Source organism: Calonectris borealis, chromosome 2 (genome assembly GCF_964195595.1).
Source record: "Calonectris borealis chromosome 2, bCalBor7.hap1.2, whole genome shotgun sequence".
Lineage (NCBI taxonomy): Eukaryota > Metazoa > Chordata > Aves > Procellariiformes > Procellariidae > Calonectris > Calonectris borealis.
The window spans coordinates 24,340,441-24,362,581 of NC_134313.1; the positions used below are offsets into that span (position 1 = coordinate 24,340,441).

Consider the following 22,141-nt stretch of genomic DNA (forward strand, 5'->3'; position numbering starts at 1 on the left):
TATTCAAATTACTGTGGGACTATTTTCTAGTTGCCTGCAAACATCTAATAGGTTACTATGTTAACATCTATAAAACCTGTTTCTGCACTAATTCTTAATGACAGGATTAGGAAATTTAGTTCTCTATCCTGTAAGAAGCCATATGCTTTTTGACGTGCACGTGTGAGGTTTTTTTTTTAAGTCAACCATTGTATGCTCAGTGTGTCCTCCTGATGGTCAAAGAGCACAGCTAACCTCTAGAGTGGTGCTAACAAGCAGATGAGTAGATTGCTTATGAGCTTGAGTGACTGATTATACCATAGAACCTTCTATGCTATGAAAATATCTGATACTAACAAAAAATTCAATGTTCTGACTGCAAATTGCTACTTCTAGTTCTGTGACTCCTTCAGGCTTGGTTAATTTTTTATTTTTAACTGCACTTTGTTTCTGTCTTTGAGATCTATGTCCTTTATTTGACATTTTTGGAAAAGAAGGGGAGGCGTTTGTAGAAGCTTCTGTTTGCAGAATGTCAATCACAGAAGCAGGATGGTTAATTTGTTGAAATCTAGGAGTGAATAATTTAGGTTGGAAGGGAGGTCATTTAGTTCAACTCTGCTCAGAACAGATCCAGTTAGATCACATTGCTCGAGGCCTTGTGAGTCAAATTTTGAGTATCTTCAAGGATGGAGATTCCACAACCTCTTTGTCAGGCTGTCATCATATTTGGTCATACTTACGGTTAGAAGAAAAAAAAAACCAATCCTTGTATGTAATCAGAACTTCTCGTGTTCCAATTTGTCTGCTGCCTCTCGTCATTTCACTGTAGACCTCCAGGAAGAGTCTGGCTCCATCTTTTCTAGGCAGCTGTACACAGCAGTAAGATTTGCTGAGGAAACCCAGCTCTCTCAGCCTCGCCTTGTACAGCACGTGCTCCAGCCCCATACTCATGCTGGTGGCCTCCACTGGGCTCGCTTCAATATATCCATGTCTCTCTTGTACTGTGGAGCCCAAACCTGCACATAGAACTCCAGATGTCATCTCAAGTTGTTAAAATTTGTATTAAAAGAAGGTAATTGGTCACTTGATAGTGGTGTATGTGAAAATATGCGAGTACCTCTGGTGCACAAATACTTCTCTGAATGAACTTTTATATATTGCAGAGCAAAATGTAGCCAGGGTTTACTAACTTTCCAGGATGGTTATAATTTAAGCTTTTGATTAACTCCCCAAGTCTAGCTTTTTCAGTTAGGGTTTTGCTGGTATAATTGCTCATGTATATTGAAGGTAGGAGGCTGAGGTGATTTGCGTCAACCACGTGATTTCACTTTGTTAAATCCTTATCACTTCCCTGGTTGTAGCTACACCCCTTAAGGGGCTTTTTTTGGCTGTTGGGTTTTTAGTTTGGGTTTTTTCTTTTTTTTTTTTTTCCCTGCAGTGAAAGCACTGCCTAAACTAGAGCAATTTCCTTTATTTTTTTAAGCAAATGGTCTTTTTTTTTTTTTAAGAGAATTAAACACTTATTCATGGATAAGTTCAAATATGAGATGACTTGTGTTCATTTTTATTTATTCTGCATTGTTTGAGTAATTCTTTGTAAATGCATGAAACTTAAGCTCATGTTTGAAAGGATTTTAGATTCCAGCATATAGAAGTAATTTACTGGTGATTGGGCTGCATGAGCAAAGGTGAGCTAGTACTTACGAATCTTAGCAAGAAGTGCATCCATAATGTTGATATGTGTGTTTAATGCACCCATTTATTGTAAAATCAGCAAAGGTGCTCTGCATAAATGCAAAAAAATATTTAAAGATGCAGTTACCTCTGATACTTACATTAGCTATGCACACGTGTGTATACACATATATACATGCATCTATATTCTCTTGCATTTTTTGGAAGTAGAACAAATCTTTACTATAACCATTAGTCTACTGTGTTCATTTCACTTGGCATTAATGTTTAATAATTGGCTTTGATTTAAAAAAAAAAAGGTACATGGATGCTTTTGAACAATGTAAGCACTAAATAACAACTTGCTTTATTTGACAGCAACCTTCAGTGTTCAAGTACTTTACGCACTTACTGCCAATAGGCAGTTCTAAGCAGCAGAATAAAGTAAGTTGATCACTTTATTCACCTATGAGAGATACTCTCCTCCTTCTGTGCTGTTGAAGCAAGAACAACATTGTGTGTACTCGTAATTTTGTGAAGCTGCTAAGTGTGTTTGTTTCACTGGTTGGTTACTTAGAAGGCTAAGAGTAGAAATGCCGCATTGTTAAGATGCCAGCTTTTACTGTGCCTGTGAAAGCCGTAAGTGATAGAAATATAAAATCTAGCACGTGAGCAGAGTTAGTGCATTATCTCTGTACATCTGTATAAACAGATGCCACACTATCTCTGGTTTTATCTCGAAACTTCTGTCTTGTTACCATGCACTTGACAGAAGTACGTGTTTCTGAAACAGGTTCTCAAATGCTTTAGTTGACTACTGTTTTGAAATAGTTTGAGAAAGCTTGTGCTCTTAAAGTTGATTGAAGAGCATTAAGATTGCTATTATTTCTTGTTTTTTACTGAACGTCAGCTCTTGTGTAGTTGCTTATTTTTCTGGAAATCTGACAGAAGATTGGCAATGCCTCTTTTAATGAGAAGGAATAATAAGTCATGCTGCTGCTGAGATGAACAGCAAATTCTTAATTTTTTTGATTGGATTTAATGCAGCTCAAATGAGGTAGGGAGTAGTTGTGGTTTGTTTTTTTTTTTCCTGAGTGTTGTTACCCTTTGGGATTATGCAGGTAACAAAATATTTAACAATGGGAACCTGATCTTTTGCTGATCAGATTCTCCTAGTGCAGAGTAGGCTTACATCGCTAAAACGGCATTTTTGCTAATAAAATGCTTTTATTAACATTGTATGCTATAATGAACTCCTAATAGATACATAGTCTACTTCAGGAGATTTCAGATCTGCTCAGAGTGCAAGCTGCTAAAGATAAATGGTTCCTACTTCTGTTTCTTATCAAGGATAAAAAGTGTTACATCATGTTTATGGGGGTTTTTAGTAGTATTTCTTCAGAGACCAAAACTGTAGAGTCTTAAGACAGCTAAAATGTGTTCTGTTTCGGAGTACAGCTACAACAGCTATCGTTTAGACCTACCTGTCTAGCAGAAATTCTCATCCAACTCAATTGGTTTCAATTTTGTATTGTCTCAAGTTTCTCAGAAAATCTTCTGTTTCCTCAAAGAAGAATGATTGATGCATTTGGCATCATTCTGTTTCGTTGCAAGTCCCCAATATTCAAGAAATAAATTAATAGGGTGATTGAAAAAAAATGGTAAAAACTGCATATTGGCTTTGGTCCTCAGTGGAAACTGTTTTGTGTATTAATGTCTATAGCAATGCCTCAATAAATTAAATACTTTATTCCTAATTATTTTTCTATTAAGTGTCTTATTGGCTGCTGCCTTTCATGTGAGTTTTCTCAGAGTTGGTTACTAAACTGGAGAGGTATTTTTGCCTATGCCTCAGACTTGGTTCCTTCACTGTCATGTGTTGTTAAGCATACTTTGGTAAAAACCTGTAATGTTTGGCATGAAGGACTTTAAAAGTCTTTTGAGGGGTACCCTCATCGCAGTCTACAACGTCGGGGGCAGCAGAGGGGGAGGTGCTGATCTCCTCTCTCTGGTGACCAGCGACATGACATGAGGAAATGGAATGAAGCTGCGTCAGGGGAAGTTCAGGTTGGACATTAGGGAAAGGCTCTTCACTGAGAGAGTGGTTGGTCACTGGAGCAGGCTCCCCAGGGAACTGGTCACGGCACCAAGCCTGCAGAGTTCAAGGAGCGTCTGGACGACACTTTTAGTCATATGGTTTAGTTTTAGATAGTGCTGCGAGGAGAAGGGAGTTGGACTCAATGATCCTTATGGGTCCCTTCCAATTCAAAATACTTTTATGATTCTATGAATAGCGAATAATCTCAAAGATTGTATCCTGATTTTCAGCACATTTGCTTCCCTTGCCATAAATACTAATTGGAAAGCAAAGTGGTAGAAGGAACAAGGTAGTGAAGGGCATGATGGTCTAAGTTGGGGAGGGTAGATCTGCAAGGAGAGCTATGTATATGGCTGCAAAAGTGTGTAATGAGAGATGCTACTCCCCATTGCCTCACTTCCCATCTTTTTCTTTTTATGCAGACCAGTGGTGTGTCCGTCCGTACATGCCATATCTTCTCTCTAAGCACCCTGTAGGTGTTGTAGTGCATACACCTACTTCTTATTGACTTAGTTCTATCCCCCAGCATACGTGTCAGCATAAGGTGATTTTTCTGGATGTCCTACTTCTTTCTCCCATGTTTTCCTCTGCCTGCCCATATGTGATACTGCTTTTGTTCTCTTTTCTAAAGAAACACATTTAGACTGTTCTAGTAGTATTTTTTGAATAAGCTAAAATTTCTTGCCATTCTATCTGCTATACAGGATTCCCTTTTCTGCATTAGTTCATCAGGTTTTTTTTTCAGTTATCCTCTCATTACTTAGGCCTCGTTTCCTCCATTTTTTCCATTTCTAGATCTTCACCAGATTGACTACAGCAAAGCTGCTCACCAAGCATACCTTTTTCCTGCTCTTATCGATCCCTATGCATGTCACATCTCCCACTGTTGCATGAACTCCACAATCGAATTCCTCCCTACCCCCTGAAGGTCCTTTGTCCCAAATTCTGAATTTCTCCCCTGCTCAGGCTCATCATTTTCGCCTCATCTCTTCCAGCCAGGCTTCTCTTCTCACCTTTTTCAAACTTCTGCTACTGTCTGTTTGTGTGGGCAGCCAATTTGTTGGGAAGAGAGAATAACTGGTACTGAGAACAGGCAGCAGGCTTGTTTCCTTCTTCAGCAGATGTTTTACCAGAGACATCTCCAGTGCCACAGCAGCCGCTAGTATTTGACAGATTTTTCTTGTATTCCTGTTCTAGTGAGCAAATGAGTATGTAGAAATCTGTAGCTAACTTTAAACAAGAGGCTTTGCTTTTGGCCAGAGTAGAAGGCTGACAGCAGAACAGTCTTTTTGGTTTTCCCCCAAGAGGGCTAGAGGTCACCCGTGAGGCAGCAGTTGTAGAGCCCTGATCCCGAGCTCTGGGTAGAACTGTAATCAGAAGCAGCATAACGAGCCTGTCTCAAAATAGCCTGGGTTTGGGAAGGGATTGTCTAAAAATATTCCCCTTAAATACAAATATTTGTCATTTTCCTACAACAATTCCGATAGATGTGTGTAAATAAAATTTCTACTGGCCACAAATGGCTTGGTTAAACCCTTTGTAGTGTGTGTGCCAATCTGTGCAGCGCAGCTAATTGCACGTGTTGTTTTATAGCCTGAGTAACTTTCCTAACTGTGGTGCTGAGACAGAAAACACATGCATGGAAAATCACATGCTAGCTTTTTATGGGAATGATAGGTGTCTTGAAGTCATCCGACACGGGTGGCCTACTTTAATAACTTTGTCATCAAAATAGAAGTCTGTAAAAGAATAGCTTAACAAAGGTGTGCTACCGTTACTGTGCTGCTTGGTTAGTGGGTTCCACTTGATGAAACCAAGTACATGTAGCTCTTCCCACAAAGCGTGTACCTGGAAACGCTGATCTGAATCAATATTTTTGAATGCCTACCTAAGTACACCTGATACTTTATATGTGTAATTCTTTAAAATACTCATGCTCAGCTGTGCAGGTAGTCAGAAAACAGCAAGTCGACATTGTAATGGTGATCTGGATAGTTTTGTGTCTCCTGCCACAAAGGAAGGGTTGTTGCCCTAGGAGCACTGGGAGACAAGAGGAGCTTGGTACTCTCTGGGTTGCAGTTGGTAAGTGTATCTTGATGCGTCTGGAAAGCTGAATCTTAAGATTCATTAGACTGTAATTTTATTGCTTGTTCTAACACAGTGCTTAGCTGGATGTCCCTTTTCCTAATATCCATCACATCTTTCTTATTTTTCTTTCTCTTGTCCCCTGCTCACCTTCTTCCTTTGTGGAGAATAAAGTAAATAGGTACCTGGATGGTGTGAAAGCACAACATTCCTGTTTGGAAATGGCACTGAAACTCTTTAAATAATCTGAAGTTATCTGGTAGTCTTCTAAAAGAAATGCAGATTTGAGTACCAGTGCTTTTATAAGCTAAACTTTTTTTTTTAATGAAACTGGGAAGTAGTTTTAAGACAAAAGTAACACTTTCTCATGTGCAGGTAGTCAAGTATCTCCAGCTTCTTCTCCATAGTGTATTGTGGGTATTAAGGTTATGTTGATGTAAGGGGAGTTTGGACAACGTGTGGAATGTAGATGAGAAGCCTGTTGAAGATTACTACATTCAGAGAAACTACATCTGGCTCAGGAAGTCCCTAGGCATTGATGGAGACTAACAGAAGCATGACATTCTTTTTTTTCTTTATGTATTTTTCTAATGGCATCCTCTTTCGAGCAGTGTTGCAGGTGGGTTAGTAGACAGAAGAGTCATGTCAGCCAGTAAAATCTGTCCTGTGTTCTTGTAATGTCTTGGAGAAAGATACCAGCATGCTGCTTACATCATGAAAATATTAGGCCATTGTCAGTTAGTGTGAAATAGATTTCAGGCTGAGCTTAAAAAAAAAAAAGATACGATGTTTCTTTCGTGTCTTCCATGAATTTAAAAAACAGTTCTTCCATGTGGTTTTCATCCCTATGCCATATACCACAGATGGATGACAAATTAATTAAAGTTCAGCTAATACTCCTGTGTAATTTATCTTCAAAACTAGAAATAACGTCATGACTATATCAGGTGGCTTTCGATACTGCATGAAAACAAAAGGCCTGCCTGATTAGCTCTGAGCAAAACTGATACTGTTTAAATTACCTAATGTTTATCAGTGTATTCTTTTGGATTTTTGCAATTCTGCAGTTTGGTTCTTTTGTGTGAAAGCAATATGGTTTTGTTTCTCCAGTAGTTCTAGAGTTTTTATTCAGTATCTCAAGAATTAATTTTTGGTATTTAAAAACAAATTTTCTTGCTCTCAGTACTTTAACTATATATTACCTGCTCACTTACAACTCTGTTTTTCTAGAATCTGGTGATTTTATTCTTATTCTCCTGTTTGTCAGGAGGGAACTATCTTAAATAGAAAATTGACCTGTTGATGCAATTCTCAAGTGCATTAATAATTTTCTAAAGTTCCCAGGCAATAACATGTACCGAGACCAAGCCTTTAATAAACGGAAATATGCACAGAACTATAAGCAACAAGGCAAAACTGAGGCATTGATTTTAATGCTCTTATGAATTTGGGAATAGTCTTCTGGCCCATACAATTCATTTGCCAAAGATGTAAGCAAATGCTTTTAAAAGAAGGGTAGTTTTAGGCTTCAAGCATCAGGAAAGGACTATTCAAGTCTTTATGGGTTGGCTTCCTGTCTTCAACTGAAGTTGTTACCACAACGTGATAAACTGAAGCATGTCTGCTTGCAGTAAGAAGCAGGCAGTCTTTTTGTAGAGGGTTGGGTATTGGGGTTTTTTGTGTTACACAGAATTACTACTTGTTATGCTTCTTTCACACTCCTGAGTCTGATAACTCCTACCTTTCAGAGTTTATCGTGCAAAACCACAGGAACAAGTCCATAGGGCCTTTCATCAAAACAGGCTCAAAACGCATTGTGCTTAAGGTTGCCATCTGTTGACTGTGTCCTGCTCTGGCAAAAGAACGTGCCTAAGAATGAAGAAAGTGAATCTCTTTTCAGTTTAGTGTTTAAAATAAGCCAGGATTGAAGTTTGCCAGTAGAATAATAAAGCTGTGTGCATGCAGCCTCTGTTACGTCTTTGGAGACAAAGACTTTTCTCTAGTGCATACTTGCTGGGGGTGGGGGAACGTACCAGATTTATGAGATTTCTTATCTATGGTATGTGTGAGCATAACTGACGTCTCTTGAGTTCGAATGTGCTGTCTGTCCCAGTCCAGAGTATCAGAAAGCTGTTAACTTAGTTGTGATCACAATTGCAGATGTGAAGTGTTGAATCCTGATCTTTTAGCCAGCATATTAGTAAGAGTTGATATTCAAATTTAGTACATGCATGGTTTTTTTTAAAAAAAAAAGGTAATAATTTTCCATTAAATCCTTCTGGAAAGACTGTGTATGACTTTGCTATGAAAAGTATTAGAACCACTTATACAAGCTGTTACAGGTTTTGGCTGAGAAGTGCTCTAAGATGCTGCTGCATCTGTGTAATTGACTACAATGCTATGATTTGTTTCACAGCAGTCAAATTAAAAGCTCTGACAATTATGGCTGAGTAGTTGTGGGGTTTGGGGGGCAGGGAGTGGTGTTTTGGTTTTGTTTAAAAAGCTGTTTATACCAGATTCTGATTGAGGCACTGTCATTAACTGCCCATGGAGTTGTAGTTAGTGCATGTTAGTATATATCAAAAATGGATGGAAATTTGGCACGATAGCAGGAATGTCATGAACGAGCATGAGGGCTTAGCTACATACCATGTAGCTGTAATATGGACTTCAGTTGTCGGTATGCATTAGTGATGTGGATCACCTAGCAAACTTAGTAATTACAGATCAGCTTATTGGTCCAGTCTTGGAGTAGCTGTTGGCACTTCAGTGGCCCATGGTGATCAGCTCTATACTGATGAACATTGTCATACCAACTGGTGAAGGAGAGAGAAGGTAGGCATATATTGGTGGTACTTGTTTCTGTTTCTTCTGCTTTGGACAAACAGAACCCATCAGTAGGACTTCAATATCAAGATATTCCTCCTTGTGGAAAAAATTGTGTCCTCCAGAGAAGCCTTGCGGTTAAAGCTGGTTTTTTTTTTTAAAAAAAAAAAAAAAAAAAAAAACAGATTCCCCATAAGCAGATGTGTTTGCAGATAACAGTGTTAGATTAGTTATGCCTTTCATTATGCTTAACATTTTATGTTCTCTTCTGTAATTGAACCCTAAAAAGTCAGTAGTTTTACTGGCCACATCTATATGGCTTTCTGTAGCCACACCACCTCCATGCAGATTGCGGCTTTCATGGCCACTCTCTAGGATAAATCAGTGTACTCTGAATCTTCAGGCTAACTTTAAAGGAGTGTCTTGTGTTTGCTTATGCCAGTAAAAGAAAATATATCCTGAAATAAAAAGACTGGTACAAACAGGAGAAACTGAATATATAGTACTAGACAAATAACAGGGGAGAGATCTCCTTTCAGTAATTTTGCATGCTAGCTTTTAAATGTTAATCTGCTTTCAGGTTTTGTTGTTGCTGTTTATGAAGTATTTGGCATAAATAAAATTCTCCCAAAGATATGTGGCCTACCAGTCCTACGTGTTGTTTGTACAGAATAGAGTCTTTCATCCAGATATGAGCAAGCTACCAGTGCAGTCTCAGAGTCAGAGCCTCTTTGCATAGGCTATATTCTATGAATAGCTGTTCAAAGGGATTTTCTTAGTTCATCAGTCTTCTAAATTCAAGATGGGTTTAAAACTTTTTTCAAGGCAAGGTTTACACATTGTCCGAGCTGCTGATGCCCTGCTAGTATCTATCTGATTAGGAAGACTTTCTCAATTGGTAGTCTTTCCTCTTTGACTGCTGGAGCAATTCACCTATTCAATTAGGCATTTGCAAACAACTTTACCTCATTTGTGACCTAAGTGAAGTTTAAGTCTGGAAGTTTGGTTGCTGCTGTGGGAGTGAGCAGAGCTGTACTTTTTAATTGAACAACCATCTATATGGATGATGAATAATTTCTCTTTCTAGAATCACTGAAAATATTTTGGTCTGACCAATTAATAGAGGGTACAGAACAAGGGCAACTCCCCATGGTGCCAGAAGGGTAGGTGCAGACTGACACACCTGACTTAATTGCAGTCCTACAGAGAAAAACTAATAAGGAGCCTTATTCTCAGTAGCTGAGAACCTTCAGTTGTCATTGAAGTCAGAGTTTCTTGGCACTGATGAAAAATGTTATAGCTGTGAATCTTGAAGTTCTCTAATAGTGAGAAAAGAGCACTTAAGTAGTTACAGAGAGCTGAAGCATGTGAGCCATATACCTTACAGCCTTCTGCTTCGTTCCAGCTGCACTGGAGCAGAGGTGGCTCTGAACCCTTCTCCTCACATTGTGGTACACCCTCCAGAAGGGTGCCCTTGGCATGAGGCAGCTCGGCAGCCCATTTGACTGGCTCCATAAAAATACTGGTGCTACCGACTTGCTTATGTTGCGTTTTCTTTGTTGCCAAAGGGTTGTCTCTGCTGTCATTCAGATGGGAAGCAAGGACATGCAGTATTTTTTCGATGTCTCTCTGCGTGGTTAGAAAATGAAGCTATATACCAACCCCCACAATACTGGAAATATCTAGTAGTAAAGATAATTGACCTTCCATTGTGTTGAAACCAATAAAGAAAGTCCACTAACAGGTTTTTATCTCATTGGAGCATAGGCATACCTGAACCTTGTCTGATTTTGGTTTCTGTCAGCTGGACTTCTTCATTACCCTATCTGCTGAGATAGAAATGAGAGTGAGGCAAAACTGAAATGTCAGTCATCTAATCTACAGGGGAAAAAAAGACACCCAAAAATTCTTACGAAAATATCTTTTAAAAAATTGTTTGCTCCATAGCCTTAGCAAAGTATATGTAACAGCTTCTGATTTAATTTTGAGTATTCAGAAGCACTTCTGCACTTTTTCTGGTTTTTAAATAACTGACTTTTCTTTCAAAGTCTGACTTTAAGCACTCAATATCAAGAAGTTTGACAAGGTTGTACCTTAATTTGACTAAATGTGTTGGAGCTAGTGATTTTTTTTTTTTCCTTTTTTTCTTTCCATTATAATAGAACTCTTGCTAAATTACATGACTGCCGCAGCTGGGAACTTGCTATGTTAATTTAATAAGCACATAAAGTCAAATGGATGATGGTTTTCAGTGCTACAAAGCTGACTGTCAGATTGTCAGCTGTCTGGAAATGCAAGAATCCAGGTTCAACCTTTCAGTTTCTCGCTGGCGATGCCAGTACAGCATTCCAGTTAATGGGAACTAGGTTAACGAGGCTTATTTATTGCCTGTGTATGTGAGATATTTGGGTCTCTGATTTGGCAGCTGATACTTCACATCTTTTTATTATCTTCTGTGGATGCAGACTCTCTTCCATTATATACCCTCTGTCCAGACTCTTTGGATGACCTTATTTTTGTCAGGGTACTTATAACAGCTTATAGAAACCCTTCCTTTGGTCATACAAGACTCATCTACTAAATTCACATAGCCGCCTTCTCATCAAGTCACAGCATGCAGCATTCCTTTTTGTACCTAAAATTGTGATCCAGAACACATTCTCCTTAGCTGAATGTGCTATGTAGGGTGTGAAGAAAATGGGCAAGAAATAAAGCTGTCTTGACTTTGAAATAGATTGTAGTATAATTGAATTGTTGGTTCAGCACACTGTAGAAGTATGTATGTTCAAAACACTATGTTCTTTGTTTCTCTTTTAGTCTCTGTTGGAAAAGTTCTTGATCCCTAATGCTTCACAAGCAGAAAGTAAAGTTTTCTATTTGAAAATGAAAGGAGACTACTACCGTTACTTGGCTGAGGTTGCTGCTGGAGATGACAAGAAAGGTATTGTATGTCAGCTTGTGGTTAAATATTGCCAAATTAGATTGCTTTTGGTGGGGCGGTGACACGACTCTAATTTTAGAATAATTCTGATTTGGATGTAAATTTCTTTAGTAATAAGCTTCCTGTTTTCTGAAGAAGAATCATAGGTCATTGGCTTTCAAATGAGTTATGAAAGTTTCCGTGTACCTCTGCCGTTAGAAGCAGGGAACAGATGTTCAGTCACAAAATCTTGAAATCAACTCCAACTTATGCATGCATGCATCTGGTTTATCACTGAAGTACAGGTTTATGCATCTTCTGCCTGGCTGAGTATTGGTTTTTTACCTCTTTGTAGGGAGACAAAGTCTTGTAGCTTTTTGAAGTCTTACTCGTGCTGTTTCTCCTGCATTTCTACAGAATACAAAAAGTCTGCATAGGTTCAGTGAGCAAAGAGACTAGAAACCACCTGGAGAAGAAAAGGATTGATAAAACTAATCTTACTGTTAGGAAAATTTCTTCCATAACCGTGGTAGTTTAATGTCCAAATGTTTTTTATTTCCTCAAGTTTCTTGTATCTTCATGTAAGCAGCTTGTCATAATTGCAGGTAAGTTGCCTTCACCTAAATTTAGTTAGAAAAATTAATATAATAAGTCACTTAATATATTAGGTGGCTTAACTGCTGTAGTTAAAGAGACACCCTAACAACATGCTGACTCCATGCAGAGTCACCTTCAATTCAGGACGACACATTATGTTTAGGTACAGCTCGGTGCAAACAGTGCTGAACTGTTCCCTGGAGCCAGTTTATGACTGGTGGCAGCGTGCCCTGAAGAGCAGCGCACTTCAGCACAGAGCCCAATCTGGTAACGTCTGCTAGCCCTGAGCTGTTTTCTTGCAGACTCAAGTTTAGCCTGCACTCAGTCTGCAGAAGTATGGGATGCTTGGGAGTGTGCAGAGAATCTGAATGCATGGATTTGGGACCCTCGGGGTTATTGGAGAACCATTCAGTTGTGCTTCTGATGCTCGGTAGCACTCTGCCCTTTTGTAGGACTTACTAGGTTCCTTGCAGTGCTGTTGGAACGTGTGGTGCCCCTGTGGCAAGCTAATAAGCTCTCCCAGTATGATAGAGAAAGATGTCTGCATGACTTCAGAGAAACTAGGTTGAGTTTAGTATAGAGGTGAAACAGACTTGGAATAATGTCAAGGAGACAGATGTGTCTGCTTTAGCTTTGTGGCGTATGTGTTATAGCCACATAACATAGGGTAGCCCAGTTTCCCCAGTATGCTGAATAATAGGGAGTTGCATAAAGATGATAAGACTTAGTATAATAGGGCTTGATTTGACTTCTGATGCTTTACTGTGTGCAAACTGACCCAGTCTTGGTGGCAGCAGAATTGCATGTGTAACCAGTACTTTAGATGTGTTACTTTACAGAGAGTAATTATATTTTCCTTTTAGTAATCTCTATTCACATGCATAGAAGGTAAAATATTTTGAGTCCCAAAGTTCTTCTGTTGAGGATTAAGTTGCAGACCCTAAAATTAGACTGTGAAAATCTTTGTTTAAAGTGGTTTTGAAGCTCATTTTTATTTAACCCAGTCTCCTGGCTGAGCAGTTTTTAGTGGGTTTCCAGATGAAGAAAATTTTTTGAAAGCCCATCTAGCTCATAGTTGCTATAGCTCCTAAACTTAAGATCCCGCCCCCCCCTCCGCCTCCACTAAGTGTTTCATCTCACAGGCTTTTCCTGTAGGCTGTCTGTGACCTTGAAGAAGAGCAGTTGATAATTATTGTTTAGGAAATAATGGCCATTTAGCTGGACAGTATTCTTTCAGCCTTTTGCAGTAAATACAGCAACAATACAAAGCTCCCAACTCTAAAAATTGGATTTTTATCTTCGTAAACCAGATTATTTATTTTATCAACTGGGGTTTTCTTACAGCAATCTAGCAGACAGGAATGTCAAGCAGGTACCTCACCCTACTATTTTAGCCTTGAACTTCGGAACTATACAATACTTTCTAAAGAATTCAAGGTTAAAAATCTTTCAACTTTTTTTGTACTGGGTGACTGATTTAAAAATTAACAGGATAGATCAAATTTCGCAGTAAGTTCCCTGAATCACTGCTCAAAAGGTAACTGTATTTTCTCAAATCAGGAGAAAAAATAGGCCTTTTTTTTTTTTTTTGGAAGTCATTTATGTTAAAGAAAAATGATGAAAAAATAAAATGCTCAGCTTCATTCCTTGAAGTTACTTGTTTTTCATGCTGCTTGTTTTGTCTTCCATAAACAGTGCCATTTTCTAAGGCTTTTTCCATTATGAGAAGAGTAAAAGACTTCTCACTATTTCTAAATTTAACTTTGAGTAAACCTGGTTCTTCTCAACTGTAATATACCAACTTTTGGTTGCTTTCAAGGTATTATGGCAATTGTCTGATTTTTCTGAAGCAGTCCATTATTAGTGGAGAGAGGACGAAGTGTTGAATGATTATGCAGTGAGTGTCCTCCCTCTTCTGTATTGAAGAGGACAATATGATGCTTTAATTTTTGTGAATACATGAAGGGAACAAATAGAGATTGCCTAGACATCCCGAATATTGGTATTCAGTTATTCTCAGACTTAGTGTACTTCTGACTTAAATACTGATGTATTTTTGAGTCCTTAGCTTAAAATTCCTTTCTTTATTTTTTGAATACATGTGACTGGTGCTGTTGCAGAGATCATGCTGGATGCATTTCTGGTTTGATCCAGAAATGTTAGGATTGGAATCCTTTTGCATCTGAATTGAATGACTTCCTGTCCACCTTTCTCTCAGATGCTATTAACAGTCTTGGAGAGTGCAGGAGCAATGGTCCCTTTGTGCTCAGTGTCTAGCGCATCTCTTGCCTCCTGCAGTCATCAGGGGCATGGTCCGGCTTTTGAGCTGTGTTGGGCCATGATCTCTGACTTGTGCAGGCATAGTCTGCTCGTAAGTTCAAGTGTGTTCAGTGAGAATGGAAACTGTTGAGCTCTTGAATCCTAGTATACACAATATAGTCGTTTTTTTCCGCCAAACGTTTATAACTTGTACAATTGAACCCATTAAGAGAATGGCAAAAGATTAATCTCTAAAAAAAGAGACCAACTGTTAATTTTTCTCCCTTACTTCAAAGTTTGTAGGTACTAGAATGTTTAAGTTAGGTAAAAATGCTATCCATATTTGCATGGAAATGGAACTATGTTGGAAGCTTTTAAAAATACATATTTAATTTGGGTTGAGGTATGCCACACTATCTTTGCCAAACAATTTGAATGGGAGTTCATAGATGACTGTTACTGAAAGGGTTCAGCATGATAGGCAAAGGTCATCAGTGTGTTCTGTGACTAAAATGTGGATCTGTAATGCTTTGTAGCGTTTAAAGACATTGAAATTGTGGTACTATATCAAACCTGTGTGTACTTCAAACTTCAATTTTTTACCTTTTCATGTAGGTGGTGGGTTTTATATTCCTTAAGTGCTACAAAACTGCTGCAAACATTTGTAAATAGAAGTAGTCACAGCGTGGCAGGGAGAGACTCAAACCTGTGATTTGGTCAATGACAACTTCCTTTTTTTGAATAACTTAAAAATGTAATTTATTAAATCTTCATAAAATAGTGACTTGTTAGGTAAAGTGCTCATTCACAGGCATTCACTCTTAATGTACTTTGTTCATGCAAGCGTGAACACAGTCCTGATTGTATGTCTGAATACAGTATGTGAATTACTTACTTGTGGGTTTTGTGTCTGTTTGTTTTTTCCCCAAAGGGATAGTGGAGCAATCACAACAAGCATATCAAGAAGCTTTTGAAATCAGTAAAAAGGAGATGCAGCCAACACATCCTATCAGATTAGGTCTGGCTCTAAACTTCTCCGTGTTTTATTATGAGATTCTTAATTCCCCGGAGAAAGCCTGTTCCCTTGCAAAAACGGTAAGTCTAAAGAAGGGGAAAAATTCCATTTATATTATTTGCATAACCTTTTGTCGCATGGCCAATGGAGTTGTTTGTTTTTATAACACTAGGCTTTTGATGAAGCAATTGCTGAACTTGATACATTAAGTGAAGAGTCATACAAAGACAGCACGCTAATAATGCAGTTACTGAGAGACAACTTGACAGTGAGTATTATTAAAGTTTGCATATTGTTGATAATGTGATTAGTCTTCGTGGCACTCAGAGTTGTCCTGTTTGTTCTTAGCTCTGGAGCTGTGTCTGTCATTCACTTACAGATGAGTTTACAGTACATGATGTTTCTGAGCTACATCTTTTTCTCCTGCCTAGTCTTTTTTGTCTGCATGCTAATTAACACAGTTTTCTGACATGACAAATTGACCAAATTTTTTCAGGGTTTTTATTCAAGGAACATAGCTTGTTAAAGTGAGGTAGAATCATAGAATCATTAAGGTTGGAAAAGACCTCTAAGATCATCGTGTCCAACCGTCAACCCAACACACCATGCCCACTACACCATGTCCCTAAGCGCCTCATCTACACGTCTTTTAAATACTTCCAGGGATGGTGACTCCACCACTTCCCTGGGCAGCCTGTTCCAAGGCCTGACCACTCTTTCAGTAAAGAAATTTTTCCTAATGTCCAATCTAAACCTCCCTTGGCACAACTTGAGGCCATTTCCTCTCGTCCTATCGCTGGTTACTTGGCAGAAGAGACCAACACCCACCTCGCTACAACCTCCTTTCAGGTAGTTGTAGAGCGCGATGAGGTCTCCCCTCAGCCTCCTCTTCTCCAGACTAAACAACCCCAGTTCCCTCAGCCGCTCCTGATAAGACTTGTGCTCCAGGCCCTTCACCAGCTTCATTGCCCTCCTCTGGACACGCTCCAGCACCTCCATGTCCTCCTTGTAGTGAGGGGCCCAAAACTGAACACAGGATTCGAGGTGCGGCCTCGGTAGGTAGTTAGGACTGTGACTAGCAAAGCTGTTATCTTTTGTTAAACAGCATTTGAGAATACAGTCACATTTGCCTCTTCAAAACTTATGTCGAATTTCATATAGCTTATTCTGTGTGATTGCATGTGCAAGGAATAGATCCTACATGAAAACTACAAAGTAAGCTCTGAAGTCCATTTAAGGGCCTGTTGTTTGGGGGTTTTCTTGTTTGGTTTTAATTTTGGTAAAGCTGAAGTTGGAATCAGTGCTAGCCAAGCTATTTCCATGGCAGTCGTAAAACAGCTGTCTTAATTGTTTTTTTCCTTGGACTCATAGCTGTGTGGCATAAGATACGGGTCAAGACTGTGTTGCTCTGTCAGAGTAATCAAAATCTGCATATTGGGGGGGGGCTGTTTTTTAACCTACTTTGAACTTCAAAACTGGCAAAGATAAACATCTAAAGCAAATGAAACAGTAAATGTAAGCAAACATGCAATAGTGTAATTAATGGCATAGTTCACTCCCCGGTCTTCGTGGGGGGAAGGGAGAGCTGCAAGCCAGAACTGAAAAAATAAGAAGCACCTCTTGTTGCCAGATGTAACCCCTTGTTCATGTTCTGTGCATCTGATACCAGAGGTATCAGGTGGTTGGGCTTCTTTTAACAAAACTAGAAGTAAAGTTGTGCAGTTGCATAAAATCGGAGTTGCCATATTTTCTGCTTTTGTTTCTAACACTTTATTTCCCTGTTCCTTGGAACCTTTTCCACTAGAACGGCAACTTAACACTACTGAAAAAACTACTTGTGATTGTTCCAGCTGTTGCTTACAAAACAAATGGAAGAGATTTCTCAACCTCTGTAATGGAGACAGATACAGGGTTGGCATCGCTCTCAATGTCTGGGTGTACTGTCCCCTTGAGTGAGATTGCTCAAGAGCTGTCCTCTGAATGAGTGGTATTGAAATAGAGAATAGAAGCTGACTTTAATTGCTAGCTTCCCAGTAAAAATAATGTAAAGCTTGTCATAGCAGTTGGAAAGCAAATTGTTTCATACAAGAGCAAAAGTTGGACTGAGCTACCATAGTGTGTGAATTACGGTAATAGGCCTGATAATTGATGTGAGCTTTCCATTATAAGGGAGAAAGCTGTAGACAGCTGCAAGATTCCATATTCTTGAATGGATGATATGTCTTGCCTTAAATCCTTAGCGTGATCTGTACGAGTGCATTGATTTCGTGTTTTTCCACAACTTCTTGAGGCAGAAAATAAGTTTTGATGTGTGTGTTACTGTAAAGACTGCAATGAATTTCATAAACGTAAAAAAAAGGTGTATTTTGCTAGTTATGCAAGTCTGTTACAAAGACTTTTGACAGTGATTTAGCATGTTGATCAGTTATGTGCAGGAGCGGTTTCCTCCGTTGTTAATTCTTTTTACATTGAGTCTTGCATGTCTGAAGAAGAGGCTGTGTTCATTCTCAGTGGGGACTGAAGGCAGAGAAGTGTTCAGAGGGTTGTTAGTATATCAAGTCAAAATTTGTTTTACTAGGATTGCAAGACAATTCCTTCTTTGCCCTGTTATGAAATTGTTTTTTCTTTAAAAAACAACAACAAAAAAAGGCATCCCTTCCCCCTAAGGGTTTTTTTTCCCCAGCAGATTCATTAAACTGTGCTCTGAATTGGTAATCCTCCTTTCATACCAGTCAGGCCCTTTTTATTTCGTGAATAAAGGTGTATATATATATACATATCTGTATATACTCTAGAGGTGAGGATTTAGGATAGAAGTCTCTGATAAAATTCTAACAAAACTGTTCTTACTAACTGTTCCTTGTAAGAATAGCACTGAAGTTTGAGAATAACATAGTATTCTAATAATGTAGCATAGAATGTAGTGCAGGGGCTAGAAACTGATGAGTATGCTGTTGTCTCCAGTAAACTCTTGTTGCTTAGTGCCTTCAGCAAGGAACACTTAGTGCAGATATCGTGTATTATGTTCAGAGCAAGAACAAGGCTACTGGTCTTGTGCAAGTTTCTTGATTGTCTTGTACTCCTGGAAAGGATAAAATGTTTCTGATGATGGATTTTTTTTTTCTTTTTTTTTTTTTTTTTGTAGCATCTTGTGAGACCTTAGTGTAGGTAGAGTGTACACTGTAGGTAGAGAGAGAATTAGTTGTTCTTAGGTTTTACCACCTTATGCTATAGAGCGTGAAAGATTCTGTTAATGCTGCTATAACTCCATAAAGTGAGAGATTACAAATCATACTGGGCTGGTAATAGTTTGGAAGCAGCCAGCGTGGCGAAATACTTGGTTCACAAAATAATTTCTTTGCTCTGGGTGTTGCTCTGGAACTGATGCTTAATTTCCATAGTTGGTACTTAGTCTTGATATATGGCTCCTTACCATGATTTTATGGAGCTGAAAATAAGATTTTGTGCATACTGCATGTTTAGCCTGATTATCTTTCCTCCTTGCCCTGCCCTCCAAGTTTGGAAGCTTTGTGTTCCAGAAGTTGCTGAAGGGGGGCACAACTGACTGAATAGAGCCAAGGGATAGAGATTTCGGTGAAATGTTTTTGTTTTTAAAAAACAAAAAACCTTCAGATGCGTGTTTTGAAGAAAAGGTAGCATTCACTCTAATGTTGGATGTGGAGAGACCTTTACTGAAGCTCTTCCTTCAGAAAGATGCGTAAAGCTCACTTGAGGAGAAGGTACAAATCCACAGGAAACCAAGTATTCTTAGTTCCTGATTCTGATGCATCTATTCTGTAGGTCTGATTCTTGCTTACTTGTAATCGTATTTTAGTGAGCCTGGTGGATATGAGACTTTGGTTTTTGGCTGTTCATGAACTTCCTCATTAAATGCAGTGTAGGGTTGGGTCACCCACGACTAGATTTCCATTTTGTAATAGCCAAGAAATATATTAATGTTAATGTGTGCGCTTTTTTTTTCCCATGGTGCTTAGTAGGACCTCTTACAAAATTATTATTTAAGAAGTAGGCTTTCTTTCTAATAATTCCTTATTAATTATTAGTCATAAATGTTAATATCTTACATATTTTACTCTGTTTTCTTTCCCGAACAGTTGTGGACATCGGATACCCAAGGAGATGAAGCCGAAGCAGGAGAAGGAGGGGAGAATTAACCAGCCTTCCAACTTCCGTCTGCCTCATTCTGAAATTTACACAGTAGACCATTTGTCATCCATGCTGTCCTACAAATAGTTTTTGTTTACGATTTGACAGGTTTATGTTACTTCTATTTGGATTTCTATATTTCCCATGTGGTTTTGTTTAATATTAGGGGAATAGAGCCAGTTAACATTTGGGGAATTTATCTGTTTTCATCTGAGGTGGCCAATATAGGGTTGTGAAATTTTTATACAAGTTTTACATGTTTGGCATAGTACTTTTGGTACATTGTGGCTTCCCACAAGGCCAGTGTTAAAACAGCTTTCTATGTCAAGCAAAGACGACTGCTTGCATATTGGTCTGTCACGATGGAAAAAAGGGATAATCAGTTGCAGCCACAGGTGTAGTTAGCATGAGTATTCAAGCTGGAGCACACATGGCTGTGAATAAACTGATGTCCCATAGATATTGCATGTCAAGTCAACATGTGAAATCTGTGGAATATACCAATCAAGTGTACATCTTTGATTGCAGCTGAAGTGTTCCTTAAGACAGTTTGATAGCCCAGTCTACTTTCTCTAGAGAAGGACAGAGAAACGGTTCACATTCCATTATTTGTAAAGTTATCTGCTGTTGCTTTCATTATTTTTGCTACACATTTTATTTGTATTTAAATGGTTTAAGCAACCTAAGAACAAATGTACAAGTAAAGATGCAGTAAAAAATGAATTGCTTGATATCCATAATGACACTGTATATCGAGCACAGCAGTAAAACAAAAACCCATGTATTTAACTTTTTTAGGTTTTTTGCTTTTGTGATTTTTTTTTTTTTGATACTTGCCTAACATGCATGTGCTGTAAAAATAGTTAACAGGGAAATAACTTGAGATGATGGCTAGCTTTGTTTAATGTCTTATGAAATTTTCATGAACAATCCAAGCATAACTGTTCAGAACATGTGTATTAAGTTGATGTAAGTGGAATAAAAGTTTTATGAATGGACTTTTCAACTACCTTTGGTGTAGATTTCATGTGATCTGTCTTCCCACACCTTTTAGAGTAATGGCAGTATTATACACAAATTCAATATGGAAGTATTTTTATTATGGAAAATCTTAATACACATTTTAGGCATTTAGTTAATTTCAGGGAAGTCAAGATTGAATACTTCATATCTGATTTTCAGATTGCTCTAATTAATTAATTTACAACTTTTAGATGCCTACAGATTTCTGACTGTCCAGCTGGTACTCTGGAGATACCTTCACAAATATATGGTCCCCAGACTTACGGGAAAAGGCATATGAAGTTCTTTAAGAGCTGACCTTTGGAATAGGTCTATGGAAAACCCTATATGGAAACCCATAGCTTGCTGCTGTTAGCTCTTTGAAGGAGGGCTGAACACAGGCCTCCACAGAGTTCAGAGGGTTCAGACACTACAGCTCAGTTTGTGGAAAGGCTCCCCAGGGTAACGATGCTTTTCCTTTCCTCATCCCCAGTGAGGTCTGCACTGATGGTATTCACAGAATAACTACGGCGTCTGTAGATATTTGGTTTGAAACTGAAATAATTACAGGGAAATTAGGCTAATGTTCAAACAGTGTCACATCTCTGTCAAGAACTGAGACTCTTGGAAAATAATTGAACTGTATTAAAATATTCTTGTTGCATTTATGTAGTCAACATAAGAGAAGCTTGAGTGGCGTTTTTCTTGACTGAGCTGTACCTGTAAGCACAGTGTAAGTATTTTCTAGTTTTAGATAGCTTTTAACCCAAGTAAAAGCTATCTTGGTGTCACCAGGTTAATCTGATACCTGGAAGAATAAGATGAACCAAGTCACTGAAAATGAACGCCATTGCCTTACCCTTTTGCACATGCAGTGGACTTAAGCAAGTTACAGGTCTGACTTTTTAGAAGTTCAGTATAGGCTTTTTCTTATATTTAAAAAAAAAAAAGTTAAAATATATATGATCATTGCATTCGGAATGCAGTGGGGATGCTCCATTTCTAGGAGCAGCTGAACCCTTTTGTCCAAGAATTTAAGGATCAAGATTGGTAGAAAAGGTAATCTTAAACCTTAAAAAAGTAGTTAGGGACACTAGCCGCCATTCCTAGAATGGAAAGTTAATAATCTGTTACAATAGGTAATAAAAATTAGAATCTAATTAAGAACAGGAAGAAGGGAAGAATATGGAGGGCAAAGGTTAATGAGGCTTTCTAAGGGAGAACTTGGTATATCCCTCAATTACCACTGAAAAAAGTAACAATGACTTCTTTAATACATGAAAGCACTGGTCAAAAGGAAAAAGCAGTAATCAAATACATTTACAAAACAAAGGGCTACATTCCAGTCTGGAAGCTACGCAAGTTGGCAGACCATGACTAAAAAATTCCTTTGGGGATATTGGATCCACTTTTAGAAAGGAAAGACCATAGCTGACTCTATAGCAAATGTAAGTTCTGTCTCTTAGAAAGGCTTTAATGAAGATATTGCCTGCGTCCCTTACTGAAAGGATTTGACTTT

The 22,141-nt window shown here is 38.5% G+C and overlaps 1 protein-coding gene across 1 annotated transcript in view; it reads left to right on the forward strand.

The window, feature by feature from the left end:
* YWHAZ (tyrosine 3-monooxygenase/tryptophan 5-monooxygenase activation protein zeta) overlaps positions 1–20,629 on the forward strand; it is a 28,141-nt gene extending 7,512 nt beyond the window's left edge. Inside the window, exons 3-6 of the mRNA XM_075141343.1 lie at positions 11,480–11,603; positions 15,370–15,533; positions 15,626–15,721; positions 19,569–20,629. Of these exons, the coding sequence (XP_074997444.1) occupies positions 11,480–11,603; positions 15,370–15,533; positions 15,626–15,721; positions 19,569–19,628 (444 nt within the window). The 3' untranslated portion in view covers positions 19,629–20,629. The remainder of the gene's footprint in view (positions 1–11,479; positions 11,604–15,369; positions 15,534–15,625; positions 15,722–19,568) is intronic.
* The last annotated feature ends 1,512 nt before the right edge of the window (positions 20,630–22,141 follow it).